The following is a 21,993-nucleotide window of genomic DNA, read 5'->3' on the forward strand; positions in this document are numbered from 1 at the left end:
ACGCATCAAGATGTGTTCCCCTCACGACCATCAGCACTCTTGATAACGCACCATGGCCGATCTTCATAGCAAATGTCTATTTATAGGCTACAAATCTTGAAAATATCAGCTAAAGCTATACGGGGTAATAAGCTGTTGTTTTTTTGTTTGCTTTTTTTAAAACTTTCACGAAAAAACTAAAAATTTATTATATGAATGAACTTGGTCCGTGACAGTTTTTATTGTCACAACATTGACAATTATTTCGGATTGAACATTGTTAGTACTATAGCCTACGTATAGGCCGCGCCATGGTATAGGCTTAGGCCTACTACTCACAAACTTGTGCTACGTAGGCTACTACTTATCAACGACTGCAATCTTATTAACTGTACTCAAGTCGGCCTATCCTGACTGATTTTGTTAAAGTATGAATTTAGAAAGATAGGCCTACGGTACTTTTAGTGTTTTTGCCTCGTCCTTTATGCTAGCAGTTTACAGTTGTTGTTTTTGCATAACTTAGGTGTGTTTTTTTTCTTCTCATAGCCTACTAACTTACTTTGTAGGGCATGATATTTTTTGATGTTACAATGAAACCACAGGAATCCACTTTTTTGTTTACATTTTTGCGAAACTTATGCTTGTCTTGTTTGCAACGTAATGCCGATGCTTTACGTTTGTCACATTAAAAACACGGGAAGCAGCTGACTCGATGACTAGCCTAATAAGTTAGGCTATAGTCTTTCGCTGCTTCCTGTCTGTTGTTGAATATATTTGTACCGGTTTATATTTGTACCGTGTACTATTTTTCGCAGCAAACAAAATAAAAGGTTTCTCTCTCTCTCTTCTTATTTTTGTTTGTATCATTTTGTTTTTTAATTTCCTTTCTACCCTAAATTTTTCTGAAGGTGTTGCGACCGTGCCAATTTTTTTTTTCAACTTAATAACTCACTTCGGTCACAAGCACGTTTTACCGTTCGCGTTTTGACGCTTCTCCCTTTTTATCCACCTTTGCTATGTAGACGTGTATTGTTTTTGCTTTTATGTTCAGAAATAAAAACAACTGAACTGAACTAGGCTATTAATAATAGGAATTTAAACTAAAAACTATAATTATAAACAGCATTTTCTGTATCAAATCGGGCACATAACGATCATCCTTTTAACTTTTAAAAAGTACTCGAACACTTGTTTTCACACACAAATAAAACGCAGAGAAACAACACAGTGTTCCGTATTTAAACATTTGGTGTAAAATTAGTGCAAATATCGGGTGTAAAATAATCTAAATAGCGCCACACAACGAACGAATCGCTATCTGGTTTCCGTGGCTACAAGAGCAAGTAACGCGAGCATGTTCGGAAATCCAATTCTTGCCTACAGTATTTTAACCGTGTTGGCAAATAAGTTTCTGAAATGTTTGATTAACATTAAGGTGTTAAAGTAACTCTAAGAAAGTCAGTATGGATGAACGTCATTGGTGGATTGCAACAAAAATTCAAGAAACTTTTCAAGTCGATGAAACTGACAGGTAGTCCTACGTACCGGTACCTAAGATAATTAGGCTACACTGACCATCTACACCAGGGGTTCTTAACCGGCAGTAAATTTACCCCTGGAGGTAAATTTCATCTACCGAGGGGGTAAATTTACTGAATCATAAGTTAAAGCAAACTTCATTTTTTCAAAAATAAATTTGTAAAAAAAATATTTTTGAAGTTATTTTTGATATTGTGGAATAAAATACCAAATTCTCTAAATAGACAGAAGGCGTCGTTGGATTATCAAAATATCTCCGAATAGGGAATTCTCTGAAAAAGGCTGTCTCCGAATAGGGAACTCTCCGAATCGGACTAGCCGAATTGGATTCGCCAAATAATAGCAGCCCATTGAGAAGGCATGCCAAATGATGCAGAATAGTATTTGTGAATTATTTGTCAAATTTGAAGCATGTGCTGTGGGTGGTCTGCATATAGTTGATAAGTGCATGTAGTGACTGAGTGAGCTGTAGTTCTAGTGGTAGGCTATCAATATTTTGTGCTAGAACAGTCACAATGTAGGCTAATGAGGGTTTATTCATACTGCCATAACTTTTTCAAAAAAGCTGGTTGCTTGGAATTATTATATACATTAGTATGCATTTAAGCTTGTATTGGTATAAAACATTGTCAATCAACTGTCATAAAAGATTTCTTGTGATATGAAATAATCTTTGATGTGTAGGCTACAACATGTGGTAGCTCCCCTGACACTAGTTTGTACAAATTTTGCTTCATTGTTAATTGTGCTTGCTGACAACAAAATGACTACATGGAATAATAGGCTACCAGCGTTCACCGGTCAAGCGTTATAAAACAGTTGTCAACAGAAAGAAAAGCCAATACAATAGCATAAATAAACTATACCATTATTGGCACATTTTGAAAACAGCTAATGGCAACTTTTGCAATAGATTCACTCATGGTTGATTGATTTGATTTTTATCCTCGGACTGGGAAAGCTTCTTTGAGAGCTTAACCCTGGCAGTTTCACTCATTTGTAGAGGCTTTGAACTACTGACACAGGCCCAGTCACCGAGATTGACAGAATAAAGTTTCAATTGTTAAAGTGTTGTTGCCGGGGAATTATTCCATCCATTAGATGCTGCTAAATGGAGAGCAGTCCTTAGACTCATCCTCACGTATCGCTCAAGCACACACCTCGAGAGTCAAAACAGCACCGCTTGATCTCAAAGCTTCTTCGTTCACAAAGTCACACGCTAACCAGCTGAGCTATCGAGGCAGACCGTTGTGTTTATCTAACAATTTGTAAATATTCTTGATTTGTTTTTGATTATTTTATCTTTATTTATTATAGCCCAACAGTTTTAGAGCAATTTTTGCTCGAACCCAACAACTTTGACCTTCTCACCCAATTGATGGTTAGTGGAGGTCTAGGAAAGTTGTTTGTGTATGGAAAGCGACCTGAAGGAAGACCATGGATGGTGGAAGATCTCAATATGGTTCCTACTCTCATTAATCTTAAAGTATGTTTTAGTATCGTAGTTAGCGTTTCATTCCAAAACATGATCAATTGATCATCATACACAATATTTCTGTATCATTTTCTTTCTGCCAACACATCGCTTCAGTAGATTATTGTACTTCTTCATTCTTCAACTTCTTCAAGTTATCAATTTTCTAATATAGTCGAGATCAAGGTTTTTACTACTGAACTACAATACACATCTGTAAAAGAACAACATAAATGTTAATTGCAGCAGTGATTACAAAAAATGTAAGTTCTTACATGGCCACCTGGAGATGCGGCCTGATTTGTCACATTTTGCAAATTTTGATTACAGCTACTGTTAGTGCTTGACTGACATTTTTTGAGATGTTTTTACTTTTTGCGGTTTCCTAATGACATAAAACTTTTTTGTTGCCTGGGGGAAGCAGTAGCAAATGAGAAAAAGTAAGCTGAAAAACGCAAAATCAGACTGTTATTGAAAAATTAACAGTCTGACTAAAATCTACAAAATCAAATTTTCTTTGTTTTTGAACATGTGAGGATGTTAAAACCTATTGTGTCATCTGGGGAAAAGAGTAAAGAAAGCGTAAAAATCTAATTTTTAGAAAAATTTATTTAAACGTTTGCCCAAAGTTAGAAAAACCTGGAAATTTCTGCAAAATGTGACAAATCAGGCCATATCTTTAGGTGGCCATGGTTCTTATTATTTTGCAATACATGTGTTGCCTACTCAATATTCATTCTCAAGTAAATTTGGACTGATTTAGTTTTGGATTTCTACGCCTTTTCTATGGTCTTAACTTTCTTGCTAATTGAAGTACCCTTGCGATGAAGTGTACCTACAACTGGCCTGAGAGTCAGCTTCCCAGTATCACCAGAAACATTGTGGGAACAGTCAATGAACCATTTGAAAATACTTGAGAGTTCATGTGAAAACTTTACCTAACAGGCATGTTAACCATGCAAGTGTCTTTGTCAAGCAACTGAAGCAAATAGGCTATCTTTTTTATTTCAGGGAGTGAGCTTGGATGAACTCGTTTGCGTTTTTTTGCTCCGACCTTCAACTGATGATGAAGTTTCTCAACTTCAAGTGCACAAGCAGATACTGTTTGGCGAGATTAAAAATAACCCCCTTCATCAGCTCAGCACTGTTCTATCACAGGTTTTGCACGTATTTTGTAATTTTGAATTTGTTGCAAAAGCAAAACATTTTAATAGTGTATAGGCCAAGTAAATTTAAAAAATGAACTTTCAAGTTTTATGGAAAGATTCTTGGTTTATCGTGGTTTATCTTCTGGTGTAGAAGGTAGTTATTATAGAAGTGATTTTTTTAGATGCAGTGTTAGCTGGGATTTTCGTTTTGTGGGAATAATGATTTTCAATTGACATTTAGATAAATTACGTTGAAGGTTTTAACATCTTATTTCCTAAAGTAAGTGTTTTAGTTACTGTCCTAGAGGCATTGATTTAATTGGCAGAAAAGTATTGTTGTGATAGAATATTCCTTTTTGCTCTTTTTCTTCCATTAAGCGTTTTGATCTATTTACTATTTTCCTTTTAGGTTTTCATTCCACTGGTAAAAGCCAAAGAGGACTGGGGGAAATGCGGTGATGATCACAGACGTCAATTCATTCACTCAGTCGAAAAGTATTCAAATATGCTGAGTCATGTTACAAGCAAAAGTAATGCTACGAACCAACAGGTTTGCATGACTTTTACAGTTTTATGTGACAATAATTTCTAACTTTTGTGGAAAAGCAGCATGTTTGCTAATTACAGTAAGCTGACAGCTGTAGTTTAAAATACGCTATGTAGTACCAATTTCAAAAAGGTTTCAGGTAAAAAGAGTTGTGTATGCAAACACAAACTTTATCTAACAAATTATTTTCATCTAAAACTTTTTTTAAATGTCATTCTGACCTTTGTAGTTTATGCGATTCAAAGAAAAATAGGCTAAATATGAGGTGAGGTTTTGTAGTTTTGCTCAGTGGCGTAGCCAAGGGGGGGGTTTTGGGGGTCACAACCCCCCCCTTTGGCACGCGTGTGACGTCACGATATTGAGAATGATGCTTTCAGTCTAAAAAAAAAATTGCCTAATTTTAAACAAAATTGCATTAAAAGAGCGGGTTTTGCCAATACCAAACATTCAACCATCTCAGCCAGAAATTAGCAACAAGAAAAGACAGAGACATAGCTTTATTTTCGAAAAATGCCGAAGAAAACATGATCTTATCCTTTTGCTATGCTACCAGACAGCACCATTTTACAGGAATATTCATACCCACATTTTTGTTGAAAATGCTCTCAGAATGCACCAAATTCAAAGTAATTTTTCAAAATTTTCTCGGGGAGGCCCCCCAGACCCCCCGCCGCTGGGTGGTCAAAACCCCCCCCTTTCAAAATTCCTGGCTACGCTACTGGTTTTTCTGAAGGTGTCATTTTACTTTCATAGGACGGGCAATCCAGTATCTTGTCTATTGGTTTTCATTGTTTTGAGGTTACTAAAAATTACTAAAAATAACTTTATAACGAAAGAATTACTATTTCAAGTTTGACACTGGATCCACTAAATCAAAACATTTACTGAGTTCTTGAAAATACTCTACCTTTTCAACCCTCCTCTATATAAATGACTTCTCATGATGTCTCATTTCTGGGTGTTTTGCCATAAATCTAGCTCTATTGAAAGAAACTAGGGCCCAGATTAATCAATGAATGATTTTTTTCTTATTAAGCTGCATCCCTTTTACTTTACAAGAATATACTCTTTACTTCAGTTAAACATTTTGCAATGTTTAATTTCATGCATCAAGTGTTAAGATTGTATGTCTATATTGTTAACATAACAGAATAGTGCGCTTTCGCCAGAAATTGATTTTATTTCTTGCTGCTGGTTCTTGCAGTGACTTTCATTGACTGCTATTCAATGACTTCAACGTTATCATGGATTTTGTCTCCAATCAATCCACGATTCTGTTGTTCCTCAGTCCTCACTTTCTCTTCATTACAGATTCTCAGACTTCCAGAGCAGCTGGTGAGCCGAGACTTTTCCCAGCATCGCATCAGCAGCCAGTTTGATTCAGCCATCATTGTAGCTTATGAGGAAGTCTTGCATGAATGGATGCAAGCTATTGATGGGGTGCTGTCCGAAAGTGCAGATGACAGGTCGGTGGTACTTCATCGTTTTATGTAAACATAAACATTAATCTGATTGCATGTTTTTGTATGAAAGAAAATTATCATATGCGTAGGCTGTTACAAAAGGATGAAGGCAAAAGTTTGGACAAATATACGTTTTTTGATAGTTTATAAAAAAAACTTTTCAGATGATTGTTGTTCAACGTTATCATTAAAGCTGAAAACTGGAATGACTAGAAAATTATTTTGCTCAAACTTTTCACTCCATTGCTTTTTTGAAAAGATAAATTTACAGCGAATTTCATTACCGTTTTGTGTTGATGTGATTTTCTATGTTTTCTTACGAAGTTTTTCAATTTAACCATGTTTTCTTCATTTTTATAGTATTATAAATGAAAAATTCACATTTATTTTGATACATATTCTTACAACAGGATCTTAGATATGAACTCCGGACCACTGACGGAGCTTGAAAGATGGAAGAGGAGACAAAGAGTTCTGGCTGGCATCACCGAACAGTTAAAGAGCAAAGAATGCAAGAATGTCATTGGTGTTCTCATCCAAGCTAAATCCAGGAGTCTTCGTGCTTGGAGGACAATTGATATTTTGTAAGTTAGATTTACGTAATCTAGATGTTTCAGAACGAAACATGCAATATCACCACAGAAAACGTCAGTTGGAAGACATTTAATTTGAAGAAAATCCAAAAAATGCTTTTTATCGACTCTTTTGACTGCTAATGTAATAGATTCGTTAGAAAGAATTATTTTCTGCAATTTTCTTTTAATCGATAACCAAACAGCCAAAAGCTGAATATGTCAATTGTTTTGTAATTCTAACTTCCACATTTGTTCTGACAGTCGTCCGGTTTCATGATGTTATTTGGGTGCAGTTTATAGCTTATGCACAGTAACAGAATCTGCCTGTGTGCATAACTCAAATTCTGTGGTGCAATGTTCATCACACTTGTGATGCTGTGCAGTGGTTTCTTACTAGAAGCCAGTGATGTTTGAAAATACACTAGATAACTTCTCAACTTGTTTTATTACTGAGTTTGTGCTGTTTATAACCTAGGATCACAGACGCTCAGAATGAGACAAAGGATAAAGTTAAATACCTGGATGCTCTCCGACGGCATTTGGAGCAGCTGCATAGCGAAACCAACCCAATAACCGCCGTCAATGTTGTGCTTCCGACTCTCATCGGAGCCATTAAGCAAATGGACTCGATTTCTAGGTTCTACGCCAGAAGCGGATACCTAGGCTTGCTTTGCATGAAGGTGGAGTATTTTGCTGTTGATTGTGAAATGTGATGCGTGTCTTTACGCTGTTTTTTAGATTAAACTCGCCTCCTCTGTTGACAATGAAAAGTGCATCTGCTTTCACGAAACTGACTGATATTATGGGCAATTTTAAAAACTGCAATATTCGAAACTTTCACTCGAAACAAGTAAACTTGTTTTCAGTAACAAAGCCTAAAAATCTAAGTCAACTGCATTGCATCCATTAACATTTTTTTCTCTTCTAGATCGGCAATCAACTGGCGTCCGTTTGCCGAGACTATGTTGGCGACATCTTGAAGGGAAGTGATCTCTGGAAGATCATTGCTGAAGAGATTAAGAACGAAAATGTCGCTCCTCCTTTATTTAAAGCCTCCAAGAAAGGGAGTAAAAAGAAGGAGTTGATTCTGGAAGATGATCAGAGTTTGATGGGAAGGTAAAAGATGTTCATCTTCGGTTTTGTAGATCAGGCTACTCTTATCATCGGTTAAGCTTTACAATAAAAATACATCAAAGCAGGCTTAATTGAAAATGCATTTTTTGAACTATTTGATTTTTGGTATGCTTACTAAAACAATGGATTGGTGTCAATCGACTTATAGTAAAACATTGAACATTTTCCTACTCATAAATAAGGGTAAAGTTTCATCTTTTCTCTCTTTTAGCAACTCTTTTCAACGCTATATTGAGATCTATTATATTAAAATTTAAAAATATTGTGATATGTTTCTTTAATTTTTTTTGATATTTGATTCCATAGTAACACTCCAGTGAAACATCGCATCTTCTTACCAAAGTTTGATGTCACAGATGATAAATATAAATCATTCTTTTTGTTTTGACGAATGCTATAATGGTGAATTTCATTTACATTAAGCAAAGCAGCCAGCAAAGGCCCGTGGCAACATTTTGTGCACATGTTTGTACAATACATGAACTTTGCAGTCTCTAATCTAATGTAATATTATCTTTAATTCTGCAGTTTTGAACACATTTAGTTTATGATAATGATGTTGGAAAAATAAGCACAATCGGACAAACTTATTCTGTTACACGTGAATTGGAGCAAGTAGTGTAGCATTTGCTCTTCCGAAACAAAATGATATAAAGTTTGTAATATTGTTAATGTAGCAATGTATCTTAGCTTAAATGCTATACCACAGACCTTTGCAAGCTGCTTTCCAAGATTAATAATATGACTAATCCCTTGCAATTGTTCATCCAAAGTACACCAAGATAGTTTATACTCTTCTTCCTTTCAATATTTTGGCCACTGATTGATTGTCTAGAGCAGGGGTCCGCAAATACTGGGTCGCGACCCAAATTTGGGTCGCGAGACCATTCACAGTGGGTCGCAAAACGGTTTAAAATTACCATGAATATAACTTGTATGGCAAAAATAAATACAATCATATAGTCTTTGATGTGCTGAGTTTCGTACAATTTGGTAGGCTACAAGAAAATTTATACTTTCGATTGTAGTACAGACGTACAGTAGTTAAGCCCACGGTTATATATATAGCCTGGAAGACAGCTTGAGCCAGGGCATGAAAACTATCTCAGCTTAGGCTATCTCCAGAACTGGCGACTGAAACTTAGCAAAAACAAAACTTTGGCGGCAGCTTTCCACCTATAGCCTACAGTCGGGAAGTTGATCGTGAGCTACATGTTCAAAACAATGGAAAACCGCTGACCTTCTGTCCCGAACCAGAATATCTTGGGGTGACACTAGACAGATCGTACACATACCGCCACTATTTGGTGTCACTGCGCAAGAAAATGACATCCCACGCTGCACTACTCAAGCGCCTGGCAGGCCACAGCTGGGGGGCGAGGGCTGACACTTTGCGTATAGCAGCCTTAGCCCTTGTCTACTCTTCAGCAGAGTACTGTGCACCTGTGCTGCAGCAGTGTGCACTGGTGCACCGGTGCTGCAGTGTGCACTGCAGCACCATCGGTTTGGTGCTGCAGTGCACACTGCCATAACATCGGCACTGCCATAAACAGCACCCTGCGGACAGTTGCCGGATGCATGCGTCCCACATCATTGGATAATTTTGCCATTCTCGCTGGCATCCAACTTTCTGAGCTTCGTCACGAAGAAGCCACTCTGTTTCTTAGCCGACGGGCACTAAAGCCTAACCATCTTCTCCACCACAAGATCTCTGCTTCCCCAAACCAGCACCCCAGTCGACTAAAGTCAAGACAACCATTCGTGCCAGCCGCTCAACTTCTGATCAACGCAGCAGATGAACTTCATCTCTGCGGCTACTTGGGCGGACTATAAATGGAATTCTGAAAGGAAGTCAAGTACCACCGGACTTCATTCGTTCATCCCCAACGCCGACACATGCCCCATCCGCCTGACACTACAAAGACAAGCATGGGTGCGCCTTAACCGTCTTCGTACGTGCGTCGGGCTTTTCCGGTCAACCATGCGCCATTGGGGAATTAGCCTCTTCCTCCTCCTGTGAATGTGGTGCCGAGGAACAGACTGCAGACCACATCATCAATAACTATACCATCTTCAAGCCACCTAACGGAGTGGAAGGTCTGCGTGTCATGGGTGATGAAACTAAATACTGGCTGCTCTCTAATAGCCTTCCAGTGTAGTCAGGGAACATCTTGAGTCTGGGCTGGTAAAAGGATAGAGTAGACCCTCGGCCCCAGAGGCTTGCACGACGACGAAGCGCACGGTTAATAGGTCCACCCGCTTATTAAGCCCAATTTGGTCCATTCCGGAATTACTGAAGGTATAGGAGTGGTAGAAAATTGTCTCCCGCAGCCAAAATCGTCCGGTCCCGATGTGGCCTTAATAAGTGGGGACAACCGTATTGGAATTAATATTAATTTGCAAAGTGTTTTGCGCAAAATTATATGCTCCCGAAACGTTTGGGTCGCGAAGACTTCGAACGATTGCTTTTTGGGTCGCACCAAAAAGTATTTGCGGACCCCTGGTCTAGAGGGATCTTAGTTTTGGTGCCTTTTTACATTACTCTTTTAATAATTGCAGGCTACAAGCGTGTTTAGCACTGCAAGCCTTTTATAAAGAGATGGTTCGAAGCCTCAGAGACATTCTCGGTACAATGAACACGGCTCCGCACAGTCTCAACCAATCAGTGAGCTCACTGGACCAGCCAATGGCGAGGTCGAAGATCCCAAAACGGACGAAAGTTGCTGCTCCTGGTTCTGTGGTCTCTGGTTCAGGTGAATGATGTTTCTAGGTTTACGTTGTTCCATCGCTATCTAATGTTTATTTTTGTACTGAGAAAGAAGTATCCAAATAAAGTTGGAGAACGTTGCACAGCTCTTTATGGAGCATAAGTTATAAACTACCATTTGTTAACAAGAAGAGGACATTTTCTTGTATCAAACCTGCCGTAACACTTAATTCTTTCTATTAAGCAAACTATACCATCCTCTTACTTGAAACTTTTCAACAAAGACTTGAAGTTTAAACATTCAAGTTGCAAACGACGTTGAAACACTTGTTGCTCGCTATCCTATGACGATAGGACATGTCTTCCGCACAAATCTAATTCTAAAAGAAAGACACAGTAACCAGTTAGTCACTATCCAATGCTTGAACAACAAATTGTATTTTTATTGCTATCATAACAATCCATAAATTACAAATAGCTTTTGTTCCAACTCCAGGTGGTCAACTACCTTTTACACAAACGATTAAACATAGTGCATGCGTAACGTGACGTAAACGTAGTGACGTAAACGTGACGTTTGTTAAACGTTCAGATGGAAGGGAGGACGTATGTGGAGTCTCCTTATTTGATGATGAGACAATTCTTGGCAATCTTGACCTCATCTGTGGCAGGGTCAAACAGCTGTTAGAAGTCATTGGTACTCTACGACAATTCACCAAACTAGGTGAGCAAAGGTTTATTCTTCACAACGTCGAATTAATGTTTATTTTTCTTGGTGAACTTGCTAAAGCACGCAAGAATCAACTAATTGATTCTACGCAAATTCGTGTTCAAACAACCGCTACATAGCATAGTGTAGGATTGAGTTTAATCTGTTGTTGTATGTTAAATCAATGATTTTTTCTTTTGTTACTAAAGTAAACCTGTGGTCTGTAGAGTCGTAGCCAATTCGATAAGTTGCAATTGATATCTCGCAAATTTCATGTGACCACATCATCTGTGCGTCTGAAAGTTTGAAGTCAGTTACTAGTTGTTTTTCAGGAAAAGACTCCGCTGGCCTACCGAGGCCTCGATTGGAGGACATCCCACAAGATGCTGCTGACTCCAACCAAGATGAAAGATCAGTTGCGAGTATGCATAGAGTTATAATTGCTTTTGAAAAAATTTTCTGTTCACTTGTAAATAGTTTATATAGTACTTTTATTTACTCACTGCAATAACCAAACCAGTCCGACCCAGTTTCAACCTGCTGAGAACTGAATATAATAAACAGGCTTTTGTGTCGTTTCAACAAACAGTCATTCACATCTCCTTTCTCTTTTTAACTGGTTGGAAAGTTGAAAATCTGAGAATATTTATGTTTTTCTCTGAAGTTATCGGTTGTTGTTTAACACATCAGCATCTGCTCAACTTGTTTGTGTTTTGTTGGCGGGTGGCTATTATAACAAGCCACAATTTATTCTCGTACTGTCCTGTAAACCTAAGCTGCATCAGCTCGAAAACATGAAAGTATCTTCTAACTCCATGTACTTTCGACAGTGCGTGCATCTTCCCCACAGGATCAAAGTATGGATAATTCAAAAGTCCAAGAGTACAATCCATTCCCGGTGAGAATGGAGGGTTTGCAATTTTTTTCATCGAGATTTAGATTATTCATTTTCAAAAGGGTGAAGACATTATTTTTAAATGAAATAAATTGAAAGTTAATTGACAGATATGAAGTAACATAACTACACCGAAACACTCTGCTGTATTTTCTCGCTGAACTAACTCATGTTTTTCTGGTTTGCAATCAGTAATTCCCTGTTATCATTCAGATTTAAATAACGTTATTTTGACACATGCGACCAGCTGCTGTAAATTACAGTGCACTATTTAATCCTTTATTAAAAATCCTTGTTTCTTCCCAGCACCGACTACAGAGCATGCTCCCAGTCCCAGAGGAAGATGAAGACCTTGAGGACGATGTCAGCTCAGGTACAGCGATAGGTTCACACAGATGCAGGATAGAAACAGACGTCCCAGTATCAGCACTTTATAGCAACCTGACTGCTGATCTCATGGAAAAAATTTAATCATTGTTCTCGTTTAGTGTTTTTTTTTTCAGCTGGAATTTTGTTTCTATTTTTTGAACGACATTACAGTATAGTCCAACCCAGTACAGCTTTCGTAGCTTTAACATTACACTTAACACACGTCTTGGAAGCCTTTAATAAGTAGTAGCAGGTTGACATTTTATAGTGTCGCATCCAGTAACATCGAAACAAGAATTAGACTGTGCCATAGCACACTGAGGCTCATGCACCTTTAGTGCCACAACAACAACAAAAAAGTTCTCATCTTGGTCAAACGTTAATATAATTTGACCGTTAAATTCGTCTTCCTCGACTTTGATTTAAGGTGTTTTTTGTGTTGTAGACAATCAGAAAATTCAGTTCAAACCGGAAAGCGATTTTGACGACACTTCTGTGGTGTCATCGATGACATCATCGCCTGCCCAGTCTAGCTATGACGCCGCAGCGTTCCTAAGTAAGTTCCAACACCTATGTTGAACATTTGCCGAAGAATTGAACCGGTCAAATATAGTGCTTCGTTTAGGGTTGAGTGCACCAGCAACCCAACATCCATGGTTGGTGCATTCATTCAACCCCAAATGTCTGCATTACCAACAAGGATATGGCTGCAAAACCTGTCATTCCAAGTTATTTGATAGAAACAGTCTCGTTGTTGGGACCTTTTACCAATGCTTTTGACTTATCTGTATGACTTTGAAGGACACGTATATAGCACGGAGGATGGTCCCAGCATATCGACGCTTGTGTGCGATAACGTCTCCAACATCATTCGAACGATGTCGGCCAGAATTTCCTCCTCCATGCTCTTGGACCTCCATGGCAAGCACAAGGAAAGGTTTGTAGTGATCTTAAAACAGTTTAACTTTATTTCAACAAAACACTCACTTAATACGGAGCTGTTTTGTCCGGACGAAGCAAGGATCTCTTCTAATCGCATAAGGGTCTGAACCAGATTACACAACTGTCAGTTCTGTTCATGTATTGGATGATTGATTCCACATTGCGGTGTTGCGGCCAAACATGCGTTTGACGAACGAGCCGATAAGAGATGACTTCCAATCAGGTGATCGATGCTGGATTACTGGCACAGTAGGCGAGGTTTTTAACCATTGTACATAAGGCATCACATGTTTACAGATGGTGTACAGAAACTGTAATTTCAATGAAGAATAAGTTTTAGTCAGTTCAAATGGCCGATATCTGCTGTCGAATGGTAAATCCTAATGACGAAATTCCTTAAAAGTTTATGTTGGAAGTTTGAAAGTTCGCGATTATGCTATGTTATCTTTGTATAGATTTGACGAGACTTTTACTTTCTTCTCGAACCTCTCCTTAAACTTGGATCAGCTTCTTCTCGTCTACCTCCAAGCCGTCTTCTCGAAGCCTATGAAGACCCAACAGGGGCTGGATATTTTATCAAAGTAAGAAGGGCTTGTATTCTTTTCGTGTGCAATGCTTCGGTGACACTTTTTGAAAAATCATGATCACGGTTTGAGAAACTCGATTATTAAACTCATGTTTGTCCCAAAGAATCATCATCACAATCATTTTCCTGAGGAGGTTGGATTGTTCATGATTTATATGAAATCGCTTTAACTTTTTTTGTCTCTTTCAGTTCGCCTCTGTCTTATTCTAATTGATAAGAACGCAGTTACAAAAGTCTCAAAGCTAGAATTAGCGAATTATGGTCGTACATATCACTTCTTTAAATGCAAACTAATTTTTCTACTAAGTTGTAGTGACACTTATTTTGAGATATTCCCAGCAGCCTAACGTTTACCATCAAAAATATTCAAACTTTTTACCTCTCGCAGATTCAACGCGGTTACCCAGCGAACCAACCTCAAGGACCAGATAAGCGACAACTACAGCAGCGTGTATGCCATGTACACAAAGGAACTCCAATCAATACAAGATGTAACAATTAAATTACTTAAATCCCGTCTTGCTAATATAGCATAGACATTAGACAGAATAGGTTATTATTATACTGTGTTAAAACTGGTAATAGATATGATAAACACCCCTTTCAATAATTTATTACACATCTTTTTTATTTTTGTTAGTTTTTTATATTAAAAATATTGATGATTATGAAACGCTTTTTCTTGAACTTCGAAGCTCAATCCCTATGGTTTTAGTTCTTGAAGAGATTATATAACTGCCGACATTGTGTTCCTCTGAATGCATGTTTGTAACACCTGATGAAATGACATTTTTTATTTGAGGTTTGTACAGTGTGTGTTTCTCTGATCCTTGAAATAGATCATTTTAGAATTGTAGAATGTCCTAAATTTTACCGAAGGCCCCTAGAATGTTTAAGAACAAGCAAATTGTTTTTGCCTGTTTCTGTAACAGCCACTTTCAACCATTGCTCATTTGCGACTTCTGGTTACAGTCGTATAGTATGGCAAGTCTCTAAGGTTGATTAAAAGACTAGCTCGCAACATGCGTATGACGAAATGTGAGCTTTATTTGTTGCTTTATTCAGTATGTATACACTCTTTTACATTACAAACCACTTTCATCAGCAACGTTATAAACTTGCCCAAACATTACGTTGTCAACATCAATTGCTCTTATGTTACCTTTTATGCAAGACGCAATATGGAAATCGCACCTCCCCTGTTGTTGCTGCCAGTTGCTGGAACTGTTTAGTGATTACTTATATGTATAAAAGAAGCTGAATCACAAACGAGCTAAATTACAAGATTTAAGTGAATTTAAAACTCGCTTGAAGACATTCTATTTTACTGAATATTGTGACTGAAGGTACCGTATTATTTTAGCGTCTTCATGTACAGCTCCCAGGAGCATAGTTTGTTATTATTATTAACTGTTACGCTATCCATTCCTATCTCGGCTTACAGTCGCATCAGCTTTTACGGCTCTTTAGGTGTTTTCTTTTCAAAAACTGTTTCCACAGATGTATGAGAAGCACAAGAACGATCCGATACTTCCTCGGGATGCTCCTCCTGCTGCTGGCGCCATTTACTGGTCCCGTCGCCTACTCTCTCACATTGAAGAGCCGATGAAGGTTGGTTGCGCTCAAATGAAACTTTTTGATCATCTTTGCGTTGTTTTAATGTTCAAAAATTTTAAAGCAATAAAAGCGATAAAATATCTGTGACTGTATGTTTGACTTTGATGGCCTTCGGCGTCTTTAACAAATTCAACTTCCTTTTTATTGTCGTTCGCATTTATTGAATATCAATCAAGTACTCATGCTGTTTTGACGTGAACTTATACGTTATTTTCAATTACCATTTGCTGGCTATAGCATCAAGTTAGAAATCTTCTTAGTGTTGAGTCATCAGTGTCACTACTTTCCACGTGACACTCAGTTGTTAAGCCTATAAACATTTCACCGTGATATCGACATGAATGTTCATCTTTGTGCATCTATTTTCAAGCATTGATTTATTTGTATTGTTAATCAGATGCGGTCTCATCACAAATCGATTTCGAGTAATGGGTAGTTTAAGTCCAAATTTAAGTCATAAATAGAGTAGACAACCGGAAACAGACATTGCAGTCGGCTGCAGCGTGGGTCAGGTGTACGTCGGAAGGCGTACACCGATGCATAGCGCTCAAGTCCGCTTTCCCGCAATGCAGGATAAAGATAATAAAACAAAAACAAAACAAAATACTAAGTCTGCATTGTTGTTTCAAGGCATTTCAAGAAAACAAATCGCTGGCGCAGAATAAGGAGTTTCACCGAACCGTGAAACAATACAACAAACTTGCCACTGCTCTAGTTATGTACGAGACGTTGTGGTACCAACAGTGGTGCAAGACTGTCGATCAAGCAATGACTGGACTTAGAGTAAGTATCGTTTGCAATTTTCATGACAAACCGCAACACGTTGATTGGGTGAAGAGTATTAACTTAGCAGTAAAGTTATTTTTACAGTATCTATCGATGGTTTTGGCAAGTAATATATCAGTGACCAAAACGGAAAGAACTATCGTCTATTTTGCTTAATGTAGTACGATATAACACAAATATCAGGTCGAAAGTTTGCCATTTGAAGCTTTTGTCTGCTATTGTTATTTTTATTCATACGTCTGCTCATGTCACAAGACTTCGGTTTATCCTACAATTTAAAATGATTTGACTTTGAAGAAGCTTTTTTGTATTCAGCTCCCTCTTCTAAAGCAAGAGAAAGGGACCCTCTTGGTGAATACCGATCCCCAAATCCTTCATCTTGTTCACGAAGCCAAGTGGATGTTGCGGATGAAATTAGAAATCCCGGATGCGGCCAAAGCTCTTCTAGGCAGGGAGAAGCAATACAAGTACTACAAGATCCACTTGGAGCAGTGCTTGCAGGACTACAGAGAGGTGATCAACGACGAACCATTGTCTGTAGTTAAACCTCTTTAAATTGCTTGAGCAAGTAATAAAATACGTGAAAGAAGCGCAGCGCAATCTACTGTCACGTGGGGGTTTATCGAATTACAGCTTTTGCGACGTTTCTTCATCTTTGACTACCCATGACCAGGACTAAATAACATGTTGCTTATTAAGTTAGCACATAACTACCTAATGCAAAAATTTACATTTAAGAAACTTGCTTTCAGAGGCTTTAAAACTAGTTTTTAACGAAGCAATGCATATTCTTGCTGTTTTGAGTCTATAACTTCCGAAATGTCTACTTGATTTTATACTAACTCTGCTTCATGTATTTTTTAGGTCTGTTCTAAAATCCCCCTTCCCTTCAGCACCCTCTTCTTACCCCATGTATCGTCAGTCATGGAGTGCCTGAAGGCTGGGTTGAAGACGATCACCTGGGATAGCATGAACATCGACGCCTTCCTGCACAAAGCCAGGTAGTGATGCACAACATCCTTGATCGCACAAAGAACCATCTTAAGTCTAAACTGTCTTTTAATCAATATTAAACCCTTTTAAAGGTTTTTCCCAAAAGAGCTTTATTTTTTGCAAAGGTCTACCACCCAACGATTGAACTCAATTGTGCAAAAAGTCACTGATGTTGTTCAATCCAAGATCGAGAAGGAGGTCGAGGCGATCCATGATCTCATATTATTTGATGAAGATTTTATTTTCGGGAAGACTTGGAATACAGCAGAGCTACTTCAGGTGAGGTTCCAGTACTTTATTTAAAAATATGCTTAGTTAAAACGAAATTGGCTTGGAAATGAAACGGTTGGTATATGTCTTATAGAAATTTCCACAAGTGCAAATTTTCGGCTCTGCACTTGTTTTTAAAACGTGTTTTTTTATACTTCATCATTGAACTTGCAATTTCCTAACAGGAGATGATCAGCAGCGTGAACGAGCACACGCAACAGCTTCATTTAAGCGCGGCTGCCATCGAAGCTGCCGTTCATGACGTCATCATGATACTATCAAGCAGCAGGATAAGCAGCGCTGAGCATCATCAATGTGAGTTGGTGAAGAGAACTATTGTTTTTAACATGGCGTAATTAGGACGGTTGAGTAGTGGGTTGGTTTTCAAGTTTAGGTTCATGCTTCAACTTTTTCGACGTTTCAGCGGTTGTCCCGTCGAAGGCTTCGACCCGGAAGGCGCGTGTTCGAACCAGGGGCGGCAGCTCAGTCTCCACTGTCAGCAGTGCTGCCATGTCACAGCAGGATGCTGAGCAAGAGGAAGCGAATTTCAACAAAATATTTCGTAAGTGTTTAGTCTAATTTCATAAGTTTTTTTGTTCTGGATATTTACGAAAACTTGGAACCGCAGGAATTTCAGAAAATTAGATGGAAAAAGTATGAAAGTACTCATACCATGAAAATAAGTTTATTTCATGCAAGTAAACCATTTCATGAACCCCTTTTCCCACAACGATATAACTTTTACATGAACGATATGCAGAACTATCTGCATAGTGTGAAATTTGATAAGGGAATTATAAGAATTGCTTCAAAATATGTATGTAGATTACGTTATTATACACCTAAAGTTAAATATTTTTTTTCAGCATGTCGCCTAATACAATATGATTGTTTCAGAACATTACAGTTCCATCACATACAAGAGCGTACTCAACTCTGTTTGTCAGTCTCTTCTCGCTCTCGCCAACGCTCTTGGTACAAAGGCGGATGAGCATCATGTTGTGTACAACTACTCACGACCTGGGAGCTCGCATTCCAGGTTCGAAAATTTCTCCAAGAATACGTTGTGTCATTTGTACATTTATTATTTAACGTATCATGAGTGAGAAGGAAAGTATCAGCCGTGACATGGTACAATTATTGCAATTTACCGGCACCCCAATAAAGTGAACATAATGGAAAAATCTGACATCGAAAGCTTTGTAGTAGAATAAACCTAAACCATCCTATCAATATAAGTTGTATTTTAAGCTATGATAAGGTTACAAAACTCGATGAACACTGAACAGTTGTGCTTGTTTTTACGCAACCGAAAACGCATCAGTTTAAGTGAAAATTTTTAGATCAATTATTTGCTAGCATAGGTTCTATTTTTGATCTTCCTCTTTAGTTCCGGTGCTACTCGGACAGAATCCTCATTCTCATCCGTGTCCACTGCATCCACGTGGGAAGATGTTGATATTGTTTCCGATGAAGAGGGAACCTTGAAGTTCAATGTCAGCATAAAGTGAGTGACAAAAGCACCTCTTCACATGTGTTGTAAAATGTCTCAAGCAAATGTTGACGAACGAATTCCAAGACTGATTCGACAAAAGATTAAACATTTAAACCTGACTTTGATATGACAACCTGGGATCTTTTGTTTTAAGAATAACACTCGTTTAGCAGTAAAGTAACATATTTTCGACTAGTAACATTGTTCGTAGTATTGTCCCTAAATTTCATAGAGCAACTTAACGTCCAAAAAAGTTTGGAAAGAGTTTAATTTCTCAAAGAATTGCGGTATCACGTTTTAACTTCACGTTGCTCATACGATTTCCAGCAATGTTTCACCCAATATTACGTAAGACCGTTTAGTCAGAGTCGAGCACGAGATATTGGATTTCTTAAAACTGTTAAGTATATAAACACTTTGGATATTTTTGGGGGAGGTTTTGTTCTCTGTGGCATCCTAAAGTGAAGAAGGCATCAAATTCTAGCTATGGTGTTATACCATGTCGAAAAAGATAGGTAGAGATGTTGATCGTTTGTGTTAGCTCAGTGGAGAAAATCACTACTGTTGATATCCGGCAGGTGGCGTACAGGATCAAGTAAGGGCATTGCATGAATTGTTTATTTTGTCGGTAGCAACGGGCAAGAAATAATTTTTTATGCGAAGTTTTGTGTTTCTGCATGTGCCATTTAAGTTGCCGCCCCTTGTTTCAGAATCCATTTTGTTTGCAGTTTAAGACAAAAATCACTTAGTAATATCGATTTAATTCCTGATGATGTCGTTTCAACGTAATATTATTACAATAATTGTAATGCGAAAGCACGGATTTAAAGTTGGAACTTTTGCCGTTCAAACTTTGAGAGTTATGCGCATTATTGTGTTTCCCACCGTTTTATCCACTAAAATTACAATTTTGATTCATCTGTCATGCTGCGATGAATTGCCAACCGAATGTGATGTCTATGCATCAACCCCCCAATCTACCAATCACGTAACAGAATGTAAACGTGGCTGAGTCATTTCCAAATCCTATGGTTTCCAGTGGTCAAGCCCACAACAGCTCGAAACTAGCCAGTCACAATACTGGCTTGACCCCACCTAATTTGACTGTAGAATTAATTAGAAAGTTTAATTGCAGTGTTTTACTATAAAATAATTCAACTAAATGGGCAAAACATAATTTTTAGATGTTGAGTTATGTTTAATTTAGAAATTAAATCGAACCAGAATTTCCTAATTGTTATTTAGAAAATTAATTCAGATTTAATTCAAACCACTTTTTTATTCGAAAGTTGAAATCACCAAAGTTTCAGTCGTATAGCAATACAGATGAATATTAATTTGCTACCGCTATTTGAGCCAGTTGTTAGTAAAGCAAGCTGTTTGTTGGAGATCGGACTAGTTTTATGCTGAATCAATAACGATCAACGACGTTTCTTGCTGGGTGAATGCAATTTAGTCAGACCTCGTTAATCGAGACTTTCTCGCATCCGGCACAAACCTGCTAGAACAGGTTTCTGCCGGTATTTTTTTATTCTGATATTTGAACTGTGTCGAATCAGTATTAGCGAAACGAGGAGACTAGGGCAGATTAACGAGAGCTGACTCCACGTATTATTGCCAAAGCCCAAATCTATCAATTACGAGCACATAGGCACCAGGTTTGGAGTTTAGTTGTCACTATGTGCACGTTACTTCTGTGTCTACTTTTACAACCAATTATTGTCTTCGTTGGATTTGTCATTGTTAATTTTGTTTTCTTTTTTGGTATTTTACTGTAATTTAGGCTATATATGAACCAGAATGAACGTTGCCTTTACCATTTTATTGTTTTTCTGTATAGGCTAGTTATGATATTCTCCATAAATGTGATATCTAGCAGACTGATTTATGTTGTTCTGAAGATTTTAATCAAAGATTTGACCGCGGATTAGACATTTTTAGGTTTCTTGCTACTTGTAAGTGATACTCCGCTATTGTTTCTTAACAGCTTTAATAATTTCAATTATAACCGAATAAAATATTCGTAGATCTAACAAACGGATTGTAAAACTATTTATCCAGATTCCGTATCCCGGATGTTGTTTTGGACCCTCCATTGTCAGATGTTCAGGGCGCGATCGACGAGATTGTGGAGGCGATTACGTCATCTGCTGGAGGTGCAGTGTGTCCAGACGCGTGTTTCAAGAAAATTGTGCAAAACTGTGCCTTGATATTTGATTCTCACACTAAAAAGTCGTCTATAAAAGAAAACTTTTTGCTTCCAGGCGTGTCTTGGTGGTCAGGGCCGAACAAAAACGAAACGTTTGAGTCTGACATCCTCATGAACGAGATGGTTTCAACCTTCAAGTTTGCATTGGCTTCGGTTACCAAAGGTAAAGTCATTTGTAATCAAACCTCTAACGATCTAATCATTTGCAAAACTGTTGTTATAAAATGCAATTTTTAACGTTTGAAGAGACTAGCTTGAAATTTTGAATCAGATAACCAACTTAGTTTGTAGCCTAACTATAGATCTTCGGTTATTTGCAGCATTCTGAAGAAAATATGTTGCATATAAAATTAGTTTGCTAAATAGCAGCTGTAAGGAATACAACCGAATGCTCAGTTACATCATTTTGGAAATAAGTGAGCAGGTTTTAAATTCATAAAATTTGGCAACTTAGCTAATGCCAAACCAAATGCAGCAGTACAATTAAAAGTAGAAACCCCTAGTTTTTGTCTTGAAATTAGTTGGTAACATTTTGTGTAGCAATGTTTTCTCGGTC

General features: G+C 37.8%; 2 protein-coding genes across 2 annotated transcripts in view; both read left to right on the forward strand.

Annotated features, from left to right (window-relative positions):
* The first annotated feature begins 1,442 nt into the window (after nt 1-1,442).
* Nucleotides 1,443-21,535, forward strand: LOC145772428 (uncharacterized). The gene is made up of 28 exons (XM_082584305.1): nt 1,443-1,510; nt 2,836-3,004; nt 4,004-4,150; nt 4,550-4,690; nt 5,999-6,153; nt 6,561-6,734; nt 7,201-7,405; nt 7,654-7,841; nt 10,419-10,612; nt 11,159-11,290; nt 11,608-11,697; nt 12,106-12,173; nt 12,477-12,555; nt 12,985-13,095; nt 13,341-13,476; nt 13,937-14,062; nt 14,456-14,558; nt 15,568-15,678; nt 16,315-16,467; nt 16,786-16,983; nt 17,335-17,471; nt 17,589-17,742; nt 17,919-18,048; nt 18,158-18,295; nt 18,631-18,772; nt 19,124-19,240; nt 21,290-21,403; nt 21,493-21,535. Exons 1-28 carry the CDS (start codon nt 1,443-1,445, stop codon nt 21,533-21,535), a joined length of 3,723 nt encoding a protein of 1,240 aa, XP_082440431.1.
* LOC145771546 (dynein axonemal heavy chain 5-like) overlaps nt 18,258-21,993 on the forward strand; it is a 55,907-nt gene continuing 52,171 nt past the window's right edge. The window contains exons 1-5 of the mRNA XM_082583249.1: nt 18,258-18,295; nt 18,631-18,772; nt 19,124-19,240; nt 21,290-21,384; nt 21,493-21,600. Coding sequence (XP_082439375.1) covers nt 21,549-21,600 — 52 coding nt within the window. The 5' untranslated portion in view covers nt 18,258-18,295; nt 18,631-18,772; nt 19,124-19,240; nt 21,290-21,384; nt 21,493-21,548. The remainder of the gene's footprint in view (nt 18,296-18,630; nt 18,773-19,123; nt 19,241-21,289; nt 21,385-21,492; nt 21,601-21,993) is intronic.

Source organism: Aplidium turbinatum, chromosome 6 (genome assembly GCF_918807975.1).
Source record: "Aplidium turbinatum chromosome 6, kaAplTurb1.1, whole genome shotgun sequence".
Classification (NCBI taxonomy): Eukaryota; Metazoa; Chordata; class Ascidiacea; order Aplousobranchia; family Polyclinidae; genus Aplidium; species Aplidium turbinatum.

Coding starts and splice junctions, on each gene's coding strand:
- LOC145772428 (XM_082584305.1), top strand. CDS start 1,443: ATGGATGAACGTCATTGGTGGATTGCAACAAAAATTCAAGAAACTTTT. Junction 17,472..17,588: donor GCCTTCCTGCACAAAGCCAG/GTAGTGATGCAC, acceptor TTTTTTGCAAAG/GTCTACCACCCAACGATTGA. Junction 18,296..18,630: donor GAATTTCAACAAAATATTTC/GTAAGTGTTTAG, acceptor TGATTGTTTCAG/AACATTACAGTTCCATCACA.